General features: G+C 48.4%; 1 protein-coding gene across 5 annotated transcripts in view; it reads right to left on the bottom strand.

Annotated features, from left to right (window-relative positions):
- The window catches only part of KDM4C (lysine demethylase 4C), a 3,084,728-nt gene that overhangs the window by 1,426,277 nt on the left and 1,638,698 nt on the right, over positions 1–19,753 (bottom strand). For all 5 annotated transcript variants that reach the window (XM_069625930.1, XM_069625928.1, XM_069625929.1 and 2 more), the window contains one exon: positions 10,477–10,667. In XM_069625930.1, the coding sequence (XP_069482031.1) occupies positions 10,477–10,667 (191 nt within the window). The remainder of the gene's footprint in view (positions 1–10,476; positions 10,668–19,753) is intronic.

Here is a 19,753-nt window from a genome sequence, read left to right as displayed (position 1 = left end):
AAATCCTTACCTGAATATTACTGGTTGCCACGAGGAACTCTTCGCTAGGGTCAAGCTGCAACCTCAAAGGAATCGGACAACAGTGAAAGTCAGACATTTGAACTCTTACGAACTACATACTTAGGGCGTCTTGCTGGGAATCTCAGAGTCAATATTGTTCTGGAACTCACCAATTCCTTCGAGCCAGTGAAGCAACTGGTTATCTACACGCCCCTGCGCTCAATGAAGGATGGAGAGCTCATCTTTCCAAACCATCAAGTGAGACTATAAGAGGGGACATCAAAGGTGATGAGTGGGGAGAACAGCGGGACAGGGGGGGGGGGGGGGGGGTTAACGCTCAACTCCACGGGTGGTTAATTCCCTTTCTCCATTTGCAGAAGAATATTCCTACGGGCCAAGCAAACAAAGCTAGGTGGGCCAGTCCAGTCCGTCATCTCGGCACTACGCGTTCCATTGGGGGAGACCGCAGCTGTCCAGTTCAGATCGACGCCCCTGTGGGAGCCAGGTGAGCGTAACAGAGACGAACCAACCGACGCGAAGGAAAGAACTTATAAAATGGCGTCCACGTACGCATTACGTACATCTCATACGTTGTACGTTAGATAACATTAACATACAAATGGACAAAAGTAGAAATAATACAAAAATAATACAAGGGCGCCATCTACTGGTGAAATAAATTACACATTTAGAGTTACAATAGACTAGCTTTAGATTAGAAATTAGTTATCAAATTAAATAAATAATTAGATATTAAATACAATTAAAAGGATATAATAAAAATGTTACATAAGTTGTAAATTAATAATTAAATGTTATAAATTACAAAAGTATTTGAATTAAATACATTTAAAATAAAGAATAAAGTTGTAAAAAATAAACAAGCCTACCTTGATTTTTTTCACATGTGTATTAGATATGATATTCAAATTGTTTTCAAAGCACTATTTGAAAGAATGGCTTTTCGATAGGATGGATGTATTCTCAGGATTTGTATTTGAAGGTTTGTATTTCGAAAAAATGACTGGATACCATGAACTTCTAGATGAATTGACTACAAGTCAGAAGAAATTGCTGTTTTGTGGTGCGATGATTGGTAAAAAAAATGATTTTGACTGGTTGGAAATCTACATTACCTGTGAAATTGGATGCATGGATTAAGGGGATGCATGAATTGGCGGATACTGAGAAAGTTATTTATAAAAGGGAACGGAAATCCTCCTTGTTTGAGAAGGTTCGGGGGAGATTTCTAGCACTATACTAGACTTTGAAGCTCAATGTATATACTTGGTTTGAAGGGCGGGGTGGTGGATGGGGGGGTTGGAGAGATCTGTTAGATTTTAGGCATGTTGATATGAGAATTGTTTGACTACTAAGATGTATTAATGGTGATTGTGGGGTATCAGATTATTCTTGTATATATGTATATTTGTGTACATTATGTATATTTTGAAAATAATAAATATTCAACAACAACAAAAAAGAATGGATGTTATTTGTTTGACCTTCTTATTGTAGTAGAAATTCAAACCATAACATCTAACTGGAAGAATTTAAATCACCTTCATTATAAAATATGGTGGAACTCCATTTGCAACATCCATAGGCTGGAAAGATGCAATGCGTCCTCTCCCTTCTTACTACTAACAAATGAGTTCAAATGGCAGCTTTTTTAATGAATAGAGTAAAGATCTGCTCATAATGTTTTCTGCAATTATCCCCCTCCCTTCCTTTTGTACATGTCTGTCTTTTCTTTTGACGTTCTTGTTTCATTGTTTGTCATGTTGATACACTCATATAAAACTAGGTTTTATAGGCATAGTCTTTTTTCCTCCATACATGGCTGTATTTATCACTATTAAGAAATGTGTCCTACTATACGTATGCCTTAAAATGTTTGCTGTATAAGTTATATGCTGTGTATGCTTTTTGGTTTAAATAAAACTCTTTCAAACATAAAAAAATAATTTGAAAGTGATGGTAGCTAGGTTTATCTGGCAAGGCAAACATCCCAGAGTCAAGAAGACTATGTTAACTTTACCAAGATTTGCACAGGGTTTTGTCTTCCCAGACTTTTATTATATGTAGCCAAACTGAGGGTGATGCTTGAACACATGCAGGATTATATGGGTAACTATTACGGGACGTATTCACCCACCCGAAGAAAGTTAGAGACCTCTTGTGGTTGCACCGCTAAGCTATACCGAGCGGGGTGAGAGATCACCCGACCTTGGGGGTCATTTGATCGGTTTGGAAGAAAGGAGGCATGAATGGCCGGCTCTCCTCCTGGCCGTCTGCGCTTTATTCGGTGTGGGGTTCTCAGTGGAGCTTAGGATCCTTCTGCTTTCGTCACACCCAGTCGTGGTCAGATGGTTGGCGAGGGCTGGGCAGCTCTTGTTGGAGGGCAAGTTCAAAGACTACGAGACAGTAGCAGATATGTGGGGCCAGAAGGCGATTAGCATGTTTGACTATATCCGCCTAAGGGGTATTTATCATGACCCTAGATAGCAGGCAGAGCTCTCCCACTTCTTGATCCCCTTGGAACACACCATAAGGAGTGCTGACTCAAGGAAGGGGATAATATCTTAGTTATATAAGGTTTTGGTGTCTGCTTACACGCCATAGAGGTAAATAGTTAAAGATTATTGGACCCTTCAGCTCTGTGCAAATATTGCAGAGGACACCTGGGGAAAAGTATTTAGGGTTATGTTTCATGGGAACCTTTTCACCTCAGCTATTGAGCACAATTTTAAGATGCTCCACAGTTGACATCTTGACCACTTAAAGTTGTCTAAAATGTACAGTGAAGTTTCCCCCGTCTGCCCAAGAGCATGTGGTCAGGGGGTACGCTGTTCCACATGTGGTGGGAATGCCTGTAACGCTCACCTGGCTCCCACGGAGGCGCGGGCGTGGCTGTGACTGCTGTGACCTCTTCTGCAGAGATGCGTAAGACCCGGAAGATGGACTGGACTGGATTCCCCAACCTGGCATTTCTGACTCGGAGGAATATCCCACTGTGTGTGAAAAGGAAGGGTTAATAGTCTGCGGGTGATGTTCCGACCTCCCACTTCCCTTCTCTCCCTCCGTGAAACCCTTTTGGGATTCCCTGCGAAGACTCACCTTAGGGACCAAAATGACAAGCTCTCCATGCTGCTTCTGATGCAGGGGCGGGTTGTGATTCCAGTTACTTCACTGGATTGATGAGTTTAAACTAGTTTGCCAATGCCCGTCGTACCGCAAATGTTTATGGCAAGTTAGGGTTTATATTCACTCATATGTTCTTTTCTTTCGCAGGTGTTGGAGAAGATTCCGGGCTGCAGGCGATTTGGATGAAGCCAAATTCTGGTAAGAATTCCGATGAGAGATTCCTTTGCAGTTTTAAGTATCTCTTTTAATGTCCAATGTCTTTTTCCCCATAGGGGCCGGGGTACGGCAATGCCGGAGGTAAGGCGCCGACCCGAAAAGAGCTGCTGTGTCTCTCTTGCAAATGGGTAAGTCTTGAGTGAGCATATTGCTAATGTTCTCACATGCTCTCACTAATACAATGTCTGTTTCTTTTCCCCTTAGGGGCCGGGGTGCTGAGATGCCGAAGGTATGGCACAAACCCGAAGGCGGAGAGGGAATTGAACCACAGGTAAGTTCTACTTAGATTCGTGTTTCCCTTCTCACCTCTCTTTCTCCTTCCTTCCAATAGGTGCTGGATGGCGGTGGAAGCTCCGGATGGACGTCGCAGGACTCGAAAACGCCACGTGCAGGTGAGTGAAATGCAGCGTGCTGCGCGCGACGCGATGCACGTTTAAAATGTTTGCCTTCTTTGCAGGATCGTCGGCGTGCAGAATCCGGAGTGCAGATGTATCAGGTAAGGTTCTTGTTTTCACCTGTTCTCTTCCCTTTTCTTCTTTAGGTGTTTCCAGGATGCTGGCAGGCGTGATGGAGGACCAAGGCAGGAGCAGGCACGGTGAGCATCCAGCTGCTAAGTGCAGAACAACGCAAAGCGTGGTCTGCTGCTTGGGTGTGGCTTAAATAGCCTTTCAAGTAGTTCCAGGTATGTATTCTTCCCCCAGAAATATGTATTCCTCCACCGGTCACACCCTAGAGATCAAGTAGTCCCTAGAAAAATAGTTCCTTCCAGTCTTGGAAGTTGCAGCATGGTCTGCACAGTTAAGTTTACACCAAGCACTACTCCCAACCTACTTCTGAATGAGCCTGGCGCCGATGGCGCCAGGACTGATGTCTCCCATGAGCCTGATGCCAACGGCGCCAGGACTGAGACCAAAGGGCCCCCATCTGGGGCTGCTGGGACTTCCCTTGAATGCATGGTGTCTGTCTCTGTGGGTGCCGGGCCTGGTTTGGCTCCTTGGAGGCAGGCATCATGACAATGCCCCACGATAAAGGTGTACAAAGGCAGAGGTTCTTAACTGGATTAGCGACATAGTAGGGGTGACAATCAACCTGGGCCCGATTCAAGTGTTGTTGGGTGTCCCCACAGGGGATGGGGAGGAGTATTGATTCCTGAAAATGTGGGAGGCTATGTTGAGGGCAGAGAGGTTGGCCTTAGCCCAGAAGCTGAAGAGTCACACCACGCCCACAAAGGCGCATTGGATGGACATGTTTATCGTGGAGAAACTAACTCACAGCATTGGTTAGCAACTCTGTTTCCAGCTTCCATCAGGACTGGGGTCTGTTTCTGTTGAAATGGGGCAGTAGTAAACCAGTTCTGCAGATCTGTGGAATTTAGTCGCCAAGGGTGTAGTGATGACATTGGTTTGGGGTATCCGGATGTGTGGTTTACCCTAACCACTGGTATAGGGGATGAATGTAATGAAATAGATGCCTTGAAGAAAAAATAATAAGGACTGAGTTGCATGGATCACTTATGACAGAATATCTGAGAGCCCATGCAGCTCTAAATGGGTTGATTATAAGAGTAGAACAAAGGATTTTCTTAGAGGATTTACAGTTCCGTAAAGATTGGTCATATATAGAAAAAAAATGCACCAGAGACTGGTTGATTTTAATAATCAACACAGCAAAGAAGATGTCTGAAGATGTGGTACGAGACATCCTTGAAAAACAAGAAGGCCTAAAAGGAAAGGTTGTCATTGATACATATAAATAAAAAATTGGAGGAACCCGAAGTAACCTTGAAAGATTTCAAAGAGTTCAATTTGAACAAAAAGATTTTGAAACTGAAAAGGGATCTGAGTGTGTTCTCACATGAACACGCTTATCTGTATACAACCGAGACCTATTATATGGATGGATAGACACAAGATCAGATGCCAATTCAAAACCAGGGCAGTTACAGACTGAAGAACAATCAAAACCGTAGAAAGTATACCACAGGGCCTAACTGGAGTTTCCCTAACAGTATCTCGGATGATGATAACAGACCCAGTACGAGAGGGGTAAGCGCCAATCCAACAAGGAATACTGGACGAACGTTGCACTTTCAAGGAGTACCCAATCAACAGGGTAGACATTTCAATACCCCTGCCCTGCCTTTTTAGGGCAAGGTGGAGTGCAGGATGGCAAACATATTCGCTGTGGATAACGAGGAGCAAGGGAGTAGCCAATTCAACAACAGAACTATTAGTAAATTTATCAACACACATACTTAGTGATGCAGAGGAAAAGGTGTTACAGAAGAGACTTTCCTTCATTCCAACTGCCCACTATGACTCATTTGCACATATTCCCACGGACACAGATGCTATATGTAATACCTAAGATACACAAAGGTATTGACCCCTCTCCCCACCAGGGGGACCCATTGTGTCAGGGATAGGCACTAGACTAGAGCCGTTGTCACAATTTATTGACTTTTTTCAGAGAGACCTGGTACCCAATTGCAGGTCCTATATCAAAAAAAACCTCATCAATGTTAGTGCTGTTAAAAGATCGACAATTCGATGAAAAAAATGAATGGTTGGTGACTTTAGATGTGGAGTTTCTTTATACCAAGATACCACAACTGGAGACCCTACTTGTAATCCAGAGGGTCTTAAAACAAGGCACTCCAGCTCTGCAGGTCCCGATACGATTGATCTTATAGCTTACAGAGATTGCGCTCACAAGGAATGTTTATCCTTGTTGATTGGCAATTCTATCAACAAATCTCGGGCACAGCTATGGGGGCAACCTTTTCCCCTAGTGTGGTGAATCTTTACGTCAATGCTTTTGAGTAAGATTGCATTTATGCTAATAACCCATTTAGTCAGCCTATAGGTATGTGGCGATGTTACAGTGATGACATTTTGTCAAATTCAAGGGGTCAGAATTAGAACTCCCAACCTTCTTTGAATGGCTGAACACAGAAAACCAACATTTCACATTCACAGACACATAATAAGGGATCCATCCAATTCTTTGACCTTTGGATCACAGTAGATAAGGTAGCCTTGCGACTACTGTGTATCACAAGAAAACTGACAGGAACTCTCTTCTGCGATATGACAGTTATCACCCAAGAAATGTGCGTGATAATTTACCTTAAGGACAATTCCTAGGTACCAGCTGAATTGCTCCACTAAACAGGAATATTTGACACAAGTGATTGAACTGAGTCACAAGTTACAAGTGCGAGGCTATCCTGCTAAGGTGATTAAACAGGCTTGTAAGAGAGCAAGCAATATCACGAGAGACATAACACTACAACAACATCCAAAAGAAAAGACAAGGGACACAGAGATAGTGGCTGTTATAAGCAATTCACCTTTGGTGAATCAGATCAAGAAGGAGATCTATTTCTTGTGGACGCTCTTGAATGTGGGTATGGGGAACATTGAACAACCCAGGTTTGCTGTAAAGAGTTGTAGAAGTGTAAGTGACATTCAGATTAAGAGCTTGCATATCACTGGTACTGGCCAGGTGAATAAACAAAGGACCTTGTGGGCGGCTGGGCCCTGACAGGACACACACTGTGTGGAAACAACTAGAAGCCAAGAAATAAATATTGGGCTCCACACTCCGTGGCAGCAAAGGTTTTTTTTTTACCAACTGTAATAACCAGAATGTTGTTTATGTGATTACTTGCCCGTGTGACCTTCAGTACGTGGGGATGACTACATGGAAAATTCGACAGAGAATAACCGAGCACAAATCGTGCATAAGAACAAAAAAGTGACAGTTCCGATGGTAGCACAACATGTGGCGAAGGGCCCCTCAGAGAATGATCTACGGTGGACCATAATCAAACAGGTTAAAGTTCCAACCAGAGGTGGGAACATTGCAAACATGTTGCTGCCGAGGGACCAAAACTGGCTCTTTAGACTGAAATCTGATATTCATGGTCTTAATGACAATGGGCAGGTTACCGCCGGACTGGTATTACCATTCCGCCTCCGTGATTGCCGGAATCACCGGGGCATTACAACCCCGGTGACCCAGTAATTCCGGAGGTGGAAATCGGTAAATCCCCATTCCCATGGAGTCAGGACTCCATGGGGATGGGGACCATGGAAACACCAGCTCCGTCTATGACAGAGCCGGTGTTTCCATGTCTGCCTGCAGGTGGGTCGTGTTAAACCCGCCAGGTCAGACCTGGCGGGAGTGACACCTCCCGCCTGCAGAACTCTTAATCGGCTGGTCCGGAAAGAATGGTGGTGGCGGATTTACCACCACCGTTCTTTCCGGACCGGCAGGGTCGTAATGAGGCCGAATTCCTTGGAAATATTTCTTAATACTAGCCACATAGGATAAGAGTTATGTATGACTATTGGAATCCATACAAACACTGACACCAGTGATTGCAAGTGGATGACACTATCGTACACCAGGCTTAAGATTTATGGTAACAAAGAGGGTTCCATAGCACCAGAGCAAAACTGGTTGTGCTTTCGGTGGTTTTGAAGAGACTGACCGGCTGGCTGACTAAGCCAGTGCACAAGTGAAAAAATGAAAGCACATTATCTCGTTATAATATGAAGAGAAAAAATACAAAATGAAGTGGCTGAAAATAAGAGAAGTATAACTTGCACCAGGGACAACATACTGGGGTAAGCGCGAGTAATGAAAGTTATAAAATGGCCACCAGTTTAGTGACACCCCATGAAGGGCCTAGCAAGACCGTCATCACTTGCTACAGCCCTGGAATTGCATTGAGTTGAAAAACAATGCAACGCGGCAGCAAGGTAATCATTGGAACGGAAGACACGATTGCAGACACGGCGCTCACCTGTATGCTGCAAACCCATTAGCAAGGTAAGAAAAGATACAAGGCAGCGAGTCAAGGTTTACCGTGTTTGGAGTTTGGTGTGAATAACAAGTAAAGTGGCGCCAGAGCTATAACATGTGCCTCATTTGAAGTCATCAGAAAAGCGAACTAAGGATGGCAAAATCATAGAAACAGAGTGCAAGTTATGTTCCTGTTTATTCACCATAGTTTTGAGATGGTAGAACAGTTGGCTGCGTTAACATGCAGTCTTAGACACTAGACGTTATGCACCTAACTAATAAGTCTATGTGCATCAGCCACATAAAGAAAATAGTGGCGAGTGATTGCACACTTATACAATAACTTTGTGAGACAGAATGGCATGCCATTTTATCGATGATGGTGTGGTTTTTTATTTATTGATTGGTAAGCGTCAATGTTTGGATCATAAGGTATTGATCTAAGTAGCAACTGTGAGAATTGAAGCACTGATAAGTGCTCCTTTTGAGTGTCCCTACAGGTGACGAGTGCATGAACCAGAGCACACAATAAGAATGTGGACTGTTCTACCAACATTGGGAAACGAAAATGAATGTCTGGTAACTATCCCAGATATATATGTGTGATTTTGTTTGAAGAAGGTGGTTTAATAAGGTAAACTCTGCTGAAACCAGTTCACGTAAGGCAATGAGCAGAAATATATGCGCTCATATGTCAAATAATCACTCTCTCAGTTATTTTTTAGTAAAAAGTTCGGAAATGAGTGGTCTGGTAACAGCTCAGTGATTAGAGAGTGTTCCGACAAAAGTTGTCGGTCCACAGTTCTGTTACATGTTTTTTTAGTTAGACTCCTTTATAATATAAGATAGACTGGGCTGTACATGAATAACATTGGGTGAAGTTACAAGTCCAGCCTCTATTGTTTCAAATGTTGTATACAAAGTGGTTTTGAGTACTTACATTGAGATAACAGATAGTTAAGGAGAGAGCTAGACGTCCCATTTTTCACCTAGATAGGCCGCCCACCAGCGCAGACTAGGTTTAGCCATTCTATGAGATCACTTAGAGCCTTTTGTTAGGGACATGTACCTAGATGGCAGGCTACATAAGTTAGGAGGATCCCTCTCTTTGTGTGCGAGTGTGGTTTGTTTCAACCCCTTCACAGGGGGAAGTTGAGAGGGGGGTTGGGGAGACATGTTATTAGCCGGTCCTAGAGGAGCTGCCACATCATTGAGACAAGGTCTTTCTAAGTGTAGGATGTGTTGACCTCAAGGACTGTGGGATATATGCCCTATGCGCAAGATGTAATTGGAAAAACATTAAAGCAGTGTTACGTTAAGTTTGGAGATCGGAGGGGGAGAGGAGTGGGGAGAAAATGCAAGTTACTCATTGTGTGCACTATGAGGTCTGTATTCTTAGTCTTGTGTAAAAAAATGATCAACGTTTAAAAAAAAAAGAAAAGGATTGACAGATGGCATATCCGTCCGCCTTCTGATGAAGGTGAGGAAAAAGTGCCAGTCCACGACAAAGATGTTCTTCAGGCCACAGCCTTCAAAGGCCCTAAAGAGGTTCTTCTTCATGGCATCAGCCATGGTCGAGGTGTCGAGGTGTAGGCCCAAATCTGGGCCTGTAGGCGCCACAGGTTGAAGATCGGATGGAGCATGTGAATCCATGCAAGACCCCATGCTGGAGAAGCAAAGAAATATGAACAAAACCTAACATTCAAGGACTGACTAGAGCAAAAGTGCCAACCCACTCAGAAAGAACCAACAGGTACATTAGCAGAGGCGATGTCTTCAGCACATAAGCACGCTTCAAATGGCAATTGACTTAATGCCTGGCTAAGTACTTGCAACTTGAAATTCTTACAAGATACAATTTGTACTCCCACGCTTCCTCCTAACACCCGCATTTACGCATCAGTTCAAAATAGTTGGAAGTGTAGTGTGGCTGCAAGTAGAAGAAAAAATAAAAGTTCTAGCAGAAGAATTGAGATAACTTCCTCAAACTGAGGCATTCCTTCAATGGGTTAGAGATTATTTTGACAGATGGAAATGGTGGCAGACTCAAGGCGGTATAATTTCTTGGCGGGCGGTGGTAGAATGGGTGAGAGACCGAGAAAGCCTATGCTTGCACCATGTAACGTAGTAATTTTGTGGCACTTGTACTTGAAAAATAGGCTACAGTTCTGGGTGAGTAATCACAGTTTCACAAATTAGTAGATATTTGAAAGCGTTCCAAATGATCTTCTGCCAATCTCTTGTGAAAAGTACTGAAATGTAACTTCTTCAGCCCTTTCACACACATGTTCCACCAATTACCTTTTTCGAGACTTTGTTTTTTTCCTTCTTTGCTGCCACGCCTTCAACTCTGGGGTTGTATCAGGAGTGGGCTTTGTATGATCGATGGTGTAAACATCTTTCCCTTCTTTCCAAAGCTGATATTTCTCTGGCTGAAATTTTCTCACAAAGATATCCATTGATATTTGCACCATATCATTACTGCAAGAGCACTGTAAGTAAAAAAAAAAAAATATGTGAACTAAGGGAACAGTTCTCTAAAATAAGTAGGCTACTCGCCAGAATCAACATTAGCTTCATTCCCACTAGAACACAGGACCTCAAAACATTTATTTATTAGAAAAATTAGGTTTTATTATTTTTTCCCTTAACATATCAAAATTACAAGTTACTCACCGTAGTGACTAATGTACTTTTAGTCCTTAGTCCCCCTTCCTCCACACTTTATGGGCGGCCCTTCCTATGGCCGGGAGACTGGACCTTTTTTCCCCTTTAAATTTAGAGGCATGCTGGGGTGCGGGCCTGGGAGCATGCGCTACCCTGACTGCTCAGTCCCCATTGACGTATCAACAATATTTATCATTGCCTAATGACACCAGAATAAATAGGGAGGAGGATGGTGGGACGTATGGAGGAAAGGGGACTAGTAACTACGGTGAGTAACTTGTAATTACTCTTATGTCCCGTCCCCTTTCCTCCATACTGTATGGGCGATTACAACATAATGTAGCCCCAGGGTGGAGAGGAGACCCTCCTTAAGCAAACAAGTTCCTTAGAACCGCCTGTCCGAAGGTCACGTCTGAGCTGGCGTCCAAAAAGTAGTGCTTGCAAAAAGCTGAATGGGTGGCCCAGGTAGCTGCCCTGCTTATGAGCTGCCGCGGAACATGCCGCTGGAATGCGAAGGCCCTGACTTTGGCCCAGACGGCATGGGCGTGCATGTCAGCTGGCAGCGGCTTGCATTGCCCCTCAAAGGCCTCTTTGATTGTGCAACCATCCACCTTGCTATGGAGGCCTTGGATGCCTGATAACCTGGTCTGGAGCTCAAAGGTGACAAAAAGTGTATCCGACTTGCGGAAGCCCTAGTCCTATCCAGATAGAATTTCAGAGCGCGTCTGACATCCAGACAGTGCAAGACTCTCTGAGCCTCATCCTTAGGGTCAGCGAAGAATGTAGGTAGGACTAGTTCCTTGTTTAGATGGAACGCAGAGGGTACCTTAGGTAGGAACGCCGGGTGAGTCCACAGGACTACCTTATCCCTGTGGAAAGTGGTACAAGGTTCAGAAGCCACCAGAGCCTGGATCTTGCAGACTCAGCAAGCGTCTGCAAGACCTACTAGCAGAGCTATCTTGATGGTGACCAGCCTGATGGCCGCGGACACCATTTGCTCGACGGGATTGAGCACCAGGGCGCGCAACACCACATTGAGGTCCCACACAGGGTATGGCTTCTTGATGGGTGGGTAAAGCCTGGACAGGCCGGCCAGATGTTTCCTGACCATCAGGTTGGACGAGGAAAATACCTCCTCCTCCGAATTTCTGTAGGCCCCTATGGCTGCGAGATAGAAGCAACATGTGTCCCGCTGAGTGGGCAAGGTGCGCCGAGAACGCAAGCACATCGTCCAGCGTGCACCTCAGGGGTTGATTTTCTTAGAATATTCCCAGTGGCAGAACCTGCTCCATTTGCTCCCGTATTGGCTCCTAGTGGCCTTGCTCCTAGCGCCCTGGATGACCTCCAGGTTAGCCTGCGATAGGTTCAGGTGCTTGAGGGTGATCTGCTCAGGAACCATGCTGTAAGGGCTAGCTTCTGAGGAGTGTGGTGGAGCACCGTCTCTCCCCCACCCCCCTCTGCTGGGTCAGGAGAGGTGCTGAGCCCAGCAGAAGGTGAATGGGTGGTTGGTCCGAGAGGCTGAGCAATTCGGAGAACCACGGTCTCGCCGGCCACCAAGGCGCCATCACTATGATGCGGAGGTGACAAGCCTCCTTTATCTTGCGGAGTACCCTGGGGATAAGGGGTGTGGGCGGAAAAGGATATGCTGTCATGCCCTCTTATTGAATCTGCATGGTGGCGCCTAGACGTGCGGTCCACGTAGAACTTCAGCACTCCAGCTACATCCAGCGAGTGCAAAGTCCTCTCGGCCGGCGTCAAAGGCGACGGAAAGAAAACTGGTAACACCAAGGGCTCGTTGAGGTGGAAGTCCGACGGCACATTGGGCATGAAGGAGGGGTCCCTGCCAAGACGCAAACTGATGGCACTTCCTGTTCCTCCGGGAGGCAAATAGATTCACCTGAGGATGGCCCCATGTGTTGAAGACCTCCAGCAGCACCTGGTTGTTCAATTGCCACTCATAATTGTCCACACCGAGCCTGCTGAGTCTGTTCACCTTCAAGTTCAACTCCCCCTGGAGTTGGACGGCCCTGAGGTGGTGTTAGGCAGAATCTTGTGCAGTGCCCTTAGGGACCACTACACACGATTAGGACTACAAGTGGTAATACAATTTCACCTTTGATACAAGCCTGTACTACACAGAAAAAGTGCTAACAATGGCTGAGCATCCAGACTTATCTCAAGAGCAAATGAGCAGTAGTAGAGATTACACAAAGGAAAATTACTGTGACTAGAGCAGACACTGACTCAAGGTTTTTGGTTAAAAAATGTAAGTACATTTATTTTTAAACCATCTTTTCACAAAACACTTCACTTCTATTAAATTAAACCACACTTTAAATACACTACACACAACCAATTCCCCTTGTGTAGATAAATTCTAGGTAAGTACATTGAGATTTGACAGACAGTGTTGTGAAACAAAGACAGTTCGGTCTTACTAAAGATAAGAGTACCCGCGGGAAGAAATGTAACCGTAGTCAAACACTTAGCACATGAATTCACACAAAAAAATGGGGATAAAAATCATAGGCAATACTTTTGTCAAGGCAGATAGAATCAGAGGGCACCTTCTAACCAGTAGATAAAAGTCAATAGGCCTGCGCCAGTGTCAAGTGTAACAGGGGTCCCGTTACCGAGGATCACACGGTTAGTACAGTTCATGATTCGAGATTGCCAGGAGTAGGAACAAGTTACTTACCTGTAACTGTTGTTCTCCAGCATGGGTCTGGCATGGATTCACATGCTCATGAATATTCCCCGTCGTCCGGCTGGGAATCCTGGGTAAAGAAAAAAAAATCAGTATCAGTTTCGTTTCTGATCTGTCTTTCTTAGTAGTAACCAATCACTGATCTCTGGGTCATACTGCCCCCAGCCAATGACTGCCCTCTCCCTAAGCCCCGCCTCTGGCAGCCATCCTCAGATTTTGTAGCACTTTAAGTGGAAGTATGACCAAGTGAAGAACCGCAGCGGGGTAGGCGGGAGGGTTCGCATGTGAATCCATGCCAGACCCATGCTGGAGAACAACAGTTAAAGGTAAGTAACTTGTTCCTTCTCCAGCATGGGGTCTGGCATGGATTCACATGCTCATGAATAAAGAATACATAGCAGTACACACATGCACAACCACAGGAGGTGGCAACAGGCTCAACATTAAGCAATACAACAACTCAACATTAAGCATCTCTTACCTCCTCCCCAGGCTCACCTTAAGCAAACAGGTTGCGCAGCACTGCTTGGCCGACCCTGGACCTCTCCCTGGAGTCCCGATCGACGCAGTAGAATCTTGTGAAGGTGTGCATCGACCTCCACGTAGCAGCCCTGCAGATGTCCAGCAGGGGCACACCAGACAGGAACGCCGTGGTAGCAGAGATCGCTCTAGTCGAATGGGCTCTCGGACGGCCGGGCAGCGGTCGGTTTGCCAACCGGTGACAGTGCATGATGCAGCCGGAGAGCCATCTGGAAATGGAAGTCTTCGAGAGAGCCTTCCCTTGATTCACAGTCCCAAAGTTCACAAACAGCTGTGGCGTCTTCCGAAAACTCTTCGTGCAGTCCACGTAGAACTTCAGCACTCTAGCTACATCCAGCGAGTGCAAAGTCCTCTCGGCCGGCGTCAAAGGCGACGGAAAGAAAACTGGTAACACCAAGGGCTGGTTGAGGTGGAAGTCCGACGGCACCTCGGGCATGAAGGAGGGGTGCGTCCTCAGCACCACCCCCGTGTCGTCAAACGTCAAGTATGGAGGCTTGCAAGATAGGGCCTGGATCTCTCCCACTCGTCGTGCGGAGGTGATGGCCACGAGGAACGCTGTCTTCCACAACAGGAACTTCAAAGGCGCCGAATGCATAGGCTCGAATGGGGCCCCCATGAGCCTGGTCAGCACCACATTAAGCTCCCACACCGGGGCTGGAGCCTTCACCGGTGGGAACGATCGGAATAGTCCCTTCATAAATTCCTTCACCAGGCGATGAGACCAAAGGATGCCCGTCCCGTAGTCCTGGTATATCGGGAGATGGCAGCCATATGTATTTTGATAGAGGCGTGAGCCAGTCCAGCTTTGGCCAGCGACAGTAGGTACGGCATTACTTGAGGGGCCGTAATCCGCAGAGGGTTAATCTTCTGTGCACACCACCAGACAGAGAACCTCTTCCACTTATGTCTGTAGCACTTGAGAATTGAGGACGCCCTGGCTTTTGCAAGAACCTCTCTGCAGTCAGCCAGGATATCGTACCCTCCAAACTCTAGTGCTGCAGGAGCCAGGCCTGCAAGTTCAGCGACTGCGTGTCGTGATGAAGAATGGCGCCTCCTTCTCTGGAGAGAAGATCTGCGTCCGCCGGCAGCTTGACTGGTGGGGACGTTGACAAGTTCAGAAGGTCTGGGAACCGGATCTGCCTCGGCCACACCGGTGCGACGAGGATCATTCTGCACCTGGACTTCTTGAGCTGGTTGATGAGACGGAGCAGCAACGGAGGGAACGCGTATAGAAACAGGCCGTCCCAAGTGAACGAGAAAGCATCGCCCATGCTTCTCAGCTGCGGGAACCTGCTGGCGAACCTCTGGCACGTGGAGTTCGTCGCTGTCGCGAAAAGGTCGGTCCGGGGTTCGCCCCATCGTCGGAAGAGCCGATCCACCTGGTCCTGACGTAGTTCCCACTCGTGGCACGAGCGCAGCTCCCTGCTTAGTGAGTCGGCGATGGTGTTTTTTATTCCTGCCAAGTGGAAGGGAACCAGAAACATCCCCTGGGCGACGGCCCAGTGCCACAGATCCTGGGCCTCCTTGGATAGGGCTGGGGATCTGGTGCCTCCCTGCTTCTGTATGTAGAACATCGTGGTGGTGTTGTCGGTGAAGATCCTCACCACTTTGTCCTTGAGGGACGGAAGGAACAACTTGGGCGCCCAGAACACTGCTCGAAGCTCCAGAATGTTGTTGTGGAGAGACCTCTTCACAGCAGCCCGTCGCCTGAAACCAGCGGGCCTCGAGGAACTCCTGTAGCGGATGCATCCGAAGTCTGCAAAGGGGTACAAGGTAGATGCATGAGGACATCATCCCTAGGAGGGACTTGATGGACCTCACCCTGGCCACGTCCGTGGCTAGCAGGCGTTGCACCTTGCCCAAAATGGCCTTCGTCCTCTCCTCCGACGAGGAGGCCAATTGCCCCAATGTATCGAGCTTCGCTCCCAGAAACAGTGCTACTTGCGACGGAACCAGGTGGGATTTGGGGTAGTTGATGGCGAATCCCAGTTCCGTGAGCAGCCGGACGGTCCTTGCTGTGTGTTCGACGGCGAGTTCTCTTGTCCTTGCACGGATTAGCCAGTCGTCCAGGTAGGGGTAGACGTGGATCCCATGCAGGTGCAGCTGCGCCACCACTGGTGCCAGGCACTTGGTGAATACCCTGGGTGCCGACTTTAATCTGAACGGCAGGGCTCTGAATTGGTAGTGGCGTCCCTGAACCACGAACCTGAGAAACTCTGTGTCCTTTTAGGATGGGGATGTGGAAGTAAGCATCTTCCAGGTCCAGCGACGATAGGAAGTCGCCCTCCTCCAGCTGTCCCAGCACGTGCTGGAGGGTGACCATCCTGAATTTCTGTGCCTTGATGTACTTGTTTAACAGACGCAGGTCCAGGATGGGGCGCCAACCGCCTGTCTTCTTTTTGACGAGGAAGTACCTTGAGTACACTCCGGAGCCCCGGAGCCTCCTGGGGACGAGCTCGATGGCACCTTTCTTGAGCATCGCCCTTACCTCCAACAGCAGTTGAGGGACGTGATTCTCCCACCTGGCCACGGGAGGAATGCAAGGACACTTCTTTTGGAATTCCAGCGAGTGCCCGTTGGCCAATGTGTCCAGCCCCCAACGGTCGGTGGAGATTGACTCCTACAAGCTGACGAACTTCGTCAGCCGGCCTCCCACTGAGGTGCTTCGGTGGGGGCCCAACGCAACGGCCAGTTCAGTCCTGCTTGGAGGAGGCCTTGCCTTGGCCTCCTTGACGACGACGGCGGGATCCTCCTTGCTTGCTGCAACCTCTGTAGGCCTCCTGGGACGAACAGCGGGCCGCCTGGCGGTATGTTGAAGAGCCACCGCTGGATCCCTTGGAGGCACCCTGTCTGCCTCCGGAGCTCCGAAAGGGCTGTCGTCGTTGAAGTACCCCTAGGGCCCGGGCTGTCTCCGAATCGGTCTTGATGGCCTGGAGTGACTCATCCACCGTCTTCCCAAAAAGGTTGTTGCCGTTGAACAGCATATCCAACACTCTGGTCTGAACGTCCTGGTGGAAGTCCGTCGCCTTAAGCCACCCTCGTCGTCGTAGGCAAACCCCGTTGCCCATCTGGCGAAATCCGGTATCGGCAATGTCCGTTGCCGCCGTTATGGCATGATCCGACGCCACCTCGCCTTCCTGAAGAATCTGTAGGGCCTCCGATCTCTTGTCGTCCGGCAGGAAGTCCAGCAGGGGAGCTAACTTGAACCAAAGCTCCCTGTCGTAACGGGCCACGATCGCCAAGGCATTGGCCGCCTTAATCGTCGTCGCCGCTGACGAAATGACCCATCGCCCCATGGAGCCCAACTTCTTGCCCTCGCTGTCCGGCGGGGAAGTGGAAGTTGATGCTGCCGCACCCGCTGCCTTCTTCTTGCCGCTGCCGAGACGACCGAGTCCGGCGTAGGATGGGCCCTGAGGCACAAAGGGGGTGGCGTCGGGGACCCAGTACTTCTTCTCGTACCTGTCCGTCTTGGCGGGCGTCGTAGAATGGTTCTTGAGGACAGCCAGCCCTTCGTCCCAGATGTCGTCGAGCAACGGCACTGCCAGGACAGTCTTTCTCTTGGCCTCCCGTCGTTGATAAAGAAAGCCTTCCTTCTTCTGTTCCTCCGGGCAGAGTTGGAAGAGCTCGGACGCCCTGGCTATCATCGCGTGAAAGGAGCCAATTTCGTCGGGCGTTGAGGCACGAGGGGGAGGCGATGAAGGAATGTCTGTCGTATCATCGCCACCGTTGTCGTCCGTCCCTGTATCCGTCGCCGTATCATCCCGAGGGTCAGGCGAGGGGGATGAGGGGTCCACAGGCCTTGTAGGCACGAAGGGTGGAGCGGGATGGACTCTCCTCACGGTCCTGGCTCAGGATCCTCCGTCGGGGTCCGTGGTAACCTCGTCCTTATCTCAGTACATAAGGATTGGATTGCCAACAAAACGGCCACCGAGCTATCCTGAGGCTCTGGCAATGGCTGCGACGGGTGGGACGGTTGCTCCACCGGGCCTTCGTCGCCATCCTCGCCATCTTCGATCTCCTCAGCAGGCTCCTTCCCCTGGGATCGAACTTTCTCAAACCTCTCGTTGAGGCCCTTCACGGTTTCCACCAGATCCTCATCAGAGGCTGGTTCCGAGTCTGTAATGGCCACCGCCCCCCCACCCCCTCTTTTTCCGCCGGGGTCTTCACGGGGGTCTTAACGATGGGCTGGAAAGAGGATTCCCTCCGCAGTGGCAGGGATACTCTGGGCCCAGAGGCCGTCTCCACTGGCGTAGTCTCAACCGGCTTCACCAGGGCCGCAGCGACCACTTCGATAGAGGCCTTTGCTGGCTGGATCAAAGCCCTCACCACCTTAGGCGCGTCCTGGGCCTTCGCCTTGGGGGGAGGGTCAGTGCCTCGCTCCCCCTCGGTTCCCTTCAAGATCGACCGGGGCCGCTCCAGCAGCTTACCCGGGTTCTCGGACTTCCTCTTCCCCGAACCAGAGCGCTGGCTCGTGGTTGAACGTGCCGGGGAAGTCGCGCCCTGCCTGGCAGCCGAAGAGCTCGACCTTTCGGCGCTCCTGGTGCCCGCAGACTCGCGGTGCTTGGCCTTCTGTTGGACTTTTTCTTCGCCTTCTCACCTGCTGTGCCCTTCTCCAGCCAGGCGGGAACGACGATCTTGCTTGGTCCGTTCCGAAAGGTTCTTGCAGAACGCACAGTCCTTCTCCACGTGCGTCTTGTCCTCATGAAGGCAGTAGAGACATCGCGAATGCTCATCCTCCTTGAAAACATTTTGTAATCCGCATCCAGGGCAGCACCTGAACAACTTGGATCCGGGCGTCGAGCTTCCCTTGTCCTGGGCCATGACCGTTGAGGTAGGCCGCAGATCTTCCGGAATCCTCCAAGAAGCGTAAACTCGACGAAAACGTCACCCTTGAGGGGCGTAGAAGAATTCCGAAACGGTCCCCGTTATCGGAAGTAGAAACGGTGGAGCTTGAGGCTCGATTAAACCGAAAAAATTATAAAATCTCCTGAAAAAGCACAAAAACGCAGCAAAAACTCGAGAGCTAAAGCACAAGGACTCCCAACACTTGAACGTACGGTAAAAATCTGAGGATGGCTGCCAGAGGCGGGGCTTAGGGAGAGAGCAGTCATTGGCTGGGGGCAGTATGACCCAGAGATCAGTGATTGGTTACTACTAAGAAAGACAGATCAGAAACGAAATTGATACTGATTTTTTTTTCTTTACCGAGGATTCCCAGCCTGATGACGGAGAATATTCATGAGCATGTGAATACATGCCAGACCCCATGCTGGAGAATTTAGATATTGTCACGAAAGGAGGCAAAAGTTATACGAGGGAAGGAAGAAAAGGACAAGCCTTTGGAGGAAGAAGGGTTCACCCCCAACTCCTCGAAGTCAGACACAGTACCTTATTCGTTGAAGCAAGCTGGTGCCACGGCAGTTGTTCATGGTAGTTCCTACAGACTCAGGGTTCCTGTAGCTTCAGTCGTGGAGACAAGGACGACGTCTGGAGCGATCTACACTACCCAGGGATGAGGCCAGCAGCAGCGAAACGACAGTGAATAAAAGGTGCGCTCCTTTAAAACAGGAGAGTCTCTTCAGATGGCTATCCGGACCACTACAGCAGGGTGCAGCGATTTCGACCACAAAGAGGATCCTCTGGCTGTGTAAGATGAGCTGGTTG

The sequence above is a fragment of the Ambystoma mexicanum genome, chromosome 6p, assembly GCF_040938575.1.
Source record: "Ambystoma mexicanum isolate Mex_15411 chromosome 6p, UKY_AmexF1_1, whole genome shotgun sequence".
In the NCBI taxonomy this organism is placed as follows: domain Eukaryota; kingdom Metazoa; phylum Chordata; class Amphibia; order Caudata; family Ambystomatidae; genus Ambystoma; species Ambystoma mexicanum.
Note: the sequence above shows the minus strand (reverse complement) of the source record. Positions and strands in the feature narration are given on the sequence as shown.